This window comes from Rhizophagus irregularis, chromosome 28, assembly GCF_026210795.1.
Source record: "Rhizophagus irregularis chromosome 28, complete sequence".
In the NCBI taxonomy this organism is placed as follows: domain Eukaryota; kingdom Fungi; phylum Glomeromycota; class Glomeromycetes; order Glomerales; family Glomeraceae; genus Rhizophagus; species Rhizophagus irregularis.
The window spans coordinates 2,347,717-2,353,320 of record NC_089456.1 but is presented as its reverse complement, the minus strand read 5'-3'; the positions used below and the strand labels follow the sequence as shown (position 1 = coordinate 2,353,320).

The 5,604-nt window shown below is 26.5% G+C and overlaps 1 protein-coding gene across 1 annotated transcript; it reads left to right on the top strand.

Moving 5' to 3' along the window:
• Nucleotides 1-3,087: 3,087 nt before the first annotated feature.
• OCT59_019151 (uncharacterized protein) lies at nucleotides 3,088-4,768 on the top strand (the record flags this gene model as incomplete). Its single annotated transcript, XM_066135833.1, has 1 exon — nucleotides 3,088-4,768. One exon carries the CDS (start codon nucleotides 3,088-3,090, stop codon nucleotides 4,696-4,698), a length of 1,611 nt encoding a protein of 536 aa, XP_066005087.1. The 3' UTR covers nucleotides 4,699-4,768.
• Nucleotides 4,769-5,604: the final 836 nt, after the last annotated feature.

Genomic DNA, 5,604 nt, shown 5'->3' with positions numbered 1-5,604 from the left:
AAAATTTCAAAAATATTAAAAATATTAGATATTTACAAATATTTACAGATATTAAAAAATATGTTATAGATGAATTATAAATGCCTCTTTTTCTATTACCGTTATATACAATAGTACTGTTAAAGAGTTATTGCATGTTTGTAATATATCTTTCATCAAAAAAGATAGTTAACAGCTGGCTGAGCTTATGATCATCACACGTAATCATCATTTAATAGATTAATAAGGAAATTATTGCCATGAGCCATTGTACAAAATTTTCCCGAACAACATGACCGTTATACGCGTTATACAAAAAAATAATATATAAATAGAGTACCTCTCTTTCCTAACTCTTTTAGAGGTCCTTATCTCTACTTTTTTCATTTTTTCTAACTATTTTAGAGGTTATTATCTCTACTAAGAGTTCCCTTTTGACTGTAAGGGTTTAAAACGATTAAAGGTATAGGTTAGCTTTCCCTTTTTGACTGTAAGGGTAGGGTTTGAAACGGTCGCGCCCAATAGGGTCCAGGTTACCTTTGAGTTGCACCCGTTGTAAGGTCTACTGGCTTTAGAGAAGGAGTTGGTTATGTATCTTCCTTACCGGTCAAAGGCCTTGGTAAAACTTTTTTTATTTTCAGGATTTTTTTCTCTTTGAGATATATATACAAAGTGAAAGAAAAAGTCACTACTGCTTGTGGATAACAATCTCTCTCGGTCTTATGGAACACTGAAAAGAACATATACTACACATGTACTGTCTCTCTTACACATATAGAACACTGAAAAGAACATATACTACACTTTGAGTAGTTGTACTTATAAATTAGTTGCAGTACACTACTATATTTTTTTGGGTCGCAAATGGTACTGACGTCCTCGTCGTGCGGCCTGGGTGCTATTTTTTTTTAAAATAGCAGCAGACAAGTACCAAAATATTCATGTAAAAATTCCATTTGCATGGAAATACGTCATGGAAATAAAATTTACTTATGTATGCGAATGTTTTGCTTTATTGTTTGATAAATTTTTCCATAAACTTTTGGAACAAAATTTTTCGTGATCGCTGGGCGTTTATTTAACAATAAAAACATTTCAACCCTTTCTAATATCGATTCCTAACAACATAGACAACAGTTTACTATTAAAATATAGATAGTTTTACATTTTTATTCCTTACTCCTTAGTTTGAAACAACTAGCGTACCTTGCGGCCTATACACCACGGTGCCTCTCCTCCTCCTGTCTAATGAATACACAAAGCCTTACGTGTACTATGACCGAAACAGACACTCCCTACTCACGCTATACTTCGTCTCTATAAACCTTACGTAAGATATAGGATTTATGAACGAGGTGTTATTAATTTATTTATTATTTAACATAATTTGAAAATTTTATTTTATTTTTATTAATCCATCTTATTTTGTTGAATGTAAATTACATCACGTTATAAATTAATTTATATTGACACTGGGGGCATTAAACTTTATGGAATAACTTAAGACCCAGAAACAAAAAAAATTATCACAAACATGGATGTGGCACTTGAGTCAATTATACCATCCCGATCAAAAAATTTCGAAAAGAAGATCATCGTCATATTTATGGTAATTTGGACCACTCCGAAAAATTACCAATACAATATCGTCGTTTATGCTAAATATATAGGTTACATCACAAACCACCATGATGAATGGAAATCAGGGTAAGCTGATCGTAATACTTAAAGAATTGGACGCGTCGTCAAAAGAAGAAAAACAGGAAGAAATTACCTTGCCATCATTGCCGCCTGGCACCAAAGGTGACCTCGTCACTATTATCGTGTACGTCAACGCTACAATTGTAGCAATTACTCGATCTTTACGCTCGCACGGCTTGTCATTTAGTAACAGACCCGAACATGGTTATTACTCCTATTCTTACAGAAAATAATATAATACACCATTCTATACCTACAGTACGTAGATGAAAGAAAAATACGGGCTTCTTTTTTGAACTAATCATTTATTTAGATAATTGTTTAGTTTTTCTTTGATGCGAGCCTGACTTGTTCATCAGTTTCTTTTAGTACCACTTTTCGATTCGTGTATAAAGTTTCTTTGTGGTCATTAATGATACTGTTTTCACTTTGGGATATAAAATAAAATAAAGAACATTAAAAAAAAGTTCATGATATGAACATATGTTTTTATTTGACGATACTATCAAAAAAATTATTGTAAATACTAAATTCAATAATAAAGAATTCATTATATTATAATCTGCGAAATCTAACATCGCCGCCACATTAAAATTTGAAAGTTTAATATAGATTAGATGATAAATATAAATCAGGTCTCTATACATATGGGCTAATCCGACTCACCAACCAAATGTCACATGAAAATAAGTGTGACAATATCGAACCAATCGAATTTAGTGTAACAAACGAAAAAAAAATCAAAAAAATATTTCGAACGCTTCTTTTATGTAATAAAACCATTATAAAATACCGTCAAAAATAAAGAATCACCCTTAAAAATATGCTGTTTATTATATAAATACATATAATATACAATAATTACAATAATTATTAAACAATAATGCCTAAAAAATAAAAATAAACCTATTAATATATTTAAAAAAAGTTTTACAGCGTAAACTGCTGTTTAAAATGCCTTAATAAACGTAATAATGTGCAAATAATGTTATAAAAATAGAGCACATTATACTAACTTTAACATGTCACATATTTACAACATCCAATAGGAAAACGATTCCCCGACGATTCCCCACCATATTGTTTTTTTGTAGAAAGCTTATCTAAGTTTAATTATTTGCAGATCATCACAAATTTCATATATATATTCCTCAATTATATCACCTGATCATTAATTAATGAAATGAGTCATATGATACTTTATGAACTGCGCTAAAAGAGATCAGCAGGTCGGAATTAACGGAAATTAACGGAATTATTTCTTAAAAAAGGAAAGATTCGCATGTTGGTTCTATTGTTGTCTTTTTATGGAGAATGGATACTAAATATAAATTGTACGACTCTACAACTATAAATTTATTTTCATTTTGAAATGAATGTAAGCAAACTTTTTTCCTTTTTACCAACATGGCATGTTCAAAAGTATTTTCAGGATATTTACCTGAATTAACAAATGAAATTATACAATATTTTAAAAAAGATTTTTCAACACTATATTCATGTATTTTAGTTAATAGATTATTATGTCGTTTAGCGATTCCATTATTATGGGAAGACCCATTTTCAATTCCTAGCCAAAATTATCGTTGTATTGAGATTTATTTACACTTTTTAAATGAAGATAGTAAGGCAAAATTTAATGAATATGGAATTAATAATAATATATTATCTACAGATAAAACATTATTTAATTATCCTAGTTTTATTAAATATTTAAATACACATTATATTTATTATTGTATTAAAAAGTGGGTTATTTATTTAATGAAATATAATCATAAGAGAAAAAGATTAGTAACCTTAATTTATAGATCATTATTCGAAGTATTTGTTGAAAATGAAGGAAATTTACATTCTTTTGAAACCGTAATATCAGATCAAAATATTTATGACCATAATGCTATGGACTTGATTTTACAAAATCCAAATCTTACTTATAATATTAAAAATTTAAAATTAGGAGGTATTGAAATTACTATTCCATTTTTGGAATTTTTAAATTCTAATTGCAATTCAATTTCATCAATTGGTCTTGATTTTCCTATAGATGATATCAATAAATTTTCATTAATTGAAAAACATTTATCACAAATAATTATTTCACAACATAATCTTAAAAAAATCTCATTTGAATCTGATATCACTTTATTTTTATCATTAAAAACTTCTAATTGTTCAAATACTTTAAATACAATTATATTTTATTCCATCAATTTTAAGAATATAATTAATAATTTACGAGAGGTTTTTGATCAATTGAATGTTTTAGAATCTATTCATATTCTTAAATGTAATTCTTTAAATTCTGATTTTGTTCAACAAATTATTAAGGTTATTAAACCTTTTAAATTAAGATCTTTATTCATGAGTGAAATATTATATGTTGAATCATTCCAATTTCTATTACAAAAATTTGGTAATTGGTTAGAAAATTTTGGATTTGGATTTATGAATGACGATTATAATGGACCGAGACGACAATTATTAAAATTAATTATGAAATATTGTAAAAATATTAGATATTTTGAATCGGGTATACCTGATGATATTAATATTTATCCATTCATCGAAAATAATCATCATAATATTAATTATATTTCTATTAAAGTGAGAATTTATAATTATTCTATTTATAATCAATATAGTTCAACTGTATTACAAAATTTAGGTCAGGTTCTTCCTTCTAAATTAGAATATTTATGTTTAACTCTTTCTTTTATGACAGATGATTTGGAAATATTTTTAAGAAATTCACAAAATACTTTTATTAAGAAATTATTAATTAGATATATGGTGTGGAATGAAGGTAAACATATTTTATCTTATATAAAGGAATTTATTACGGAAAAGAAAAGGGTTAAATATTTGGCTATTTCAGAATTTGGTCCTGGTGTTGATAATGAATTGTTTTCTTCTAAAGATAAATTCAAATTTCATAATGTTGTAGTGCGAAGATACAATGATTTATATATTACTCCATATAATTTTATTACTAATAATTTACAATATTCAATTTAATTATTTTGAAAGTTGTATTATCAATACGTTCTAATTAATAAATCCGGGTTATATAAATCATTATTATAAAGTCACGTGTAATCTAGTTATAAGTGTACTATATATTTACATAACCAATTTGGTTACGGAACGATTTCCCGACATTCTTTTTCCCGATGTAACCTTTTCCCGACATGACATTATCCCGGCGATAAATATCATCCTGAAAGACAAAATCCCGACATGATATTTTCCCGAAATCAAATTACGAAAAATGATTCACAAAAATATTTTATTTAACTGAAATAAAAAATAAAATTGAAATTTTTTGATATAATAAATAAATTAATAGAAAAGTTAAATTTTATGTTTATTATATTTTCTAATTTACTTTTTGTGTAATATTTTCTTAATTTTTTTTTATTAAATAAAAAATGAATTTATTATTCTACAACTATTACATTTTATCACGTAGTTTATTTTAATTGAGACAATTGTTTTTTTTTTTGAACACAATTATAATTTCATATATTAAACATATTAAATTAAAATTATTGTAATTTATTTTTTAATTTAAAAAGAACCGGACTAAAAAAGAGACTGAAAAAGATTTTAAAATCAACAATCGAATAGCTACAGTAATCGATCTGCTGTGTCAGATTGCAGATTGCAATCATTGTACCATCCTGAATGGCAGAAAATGAAACATGATTAGTTAGCTTTTTTTTTTGTTAATTAGAAAAAAAAAATCTAATTAAAATTTCATTAACCGGAAATGTAAATCTCCATCGGAACGTACACATGACCCGACAGCTGCGCAATTCAAAATTATTTATACAGGTTAAACGTAACGGTTACACATGAATTTTTTAACAATTACTTTCTAAATAGAAGATTATTTTTACCCAGTTTAATTTGTATATATAA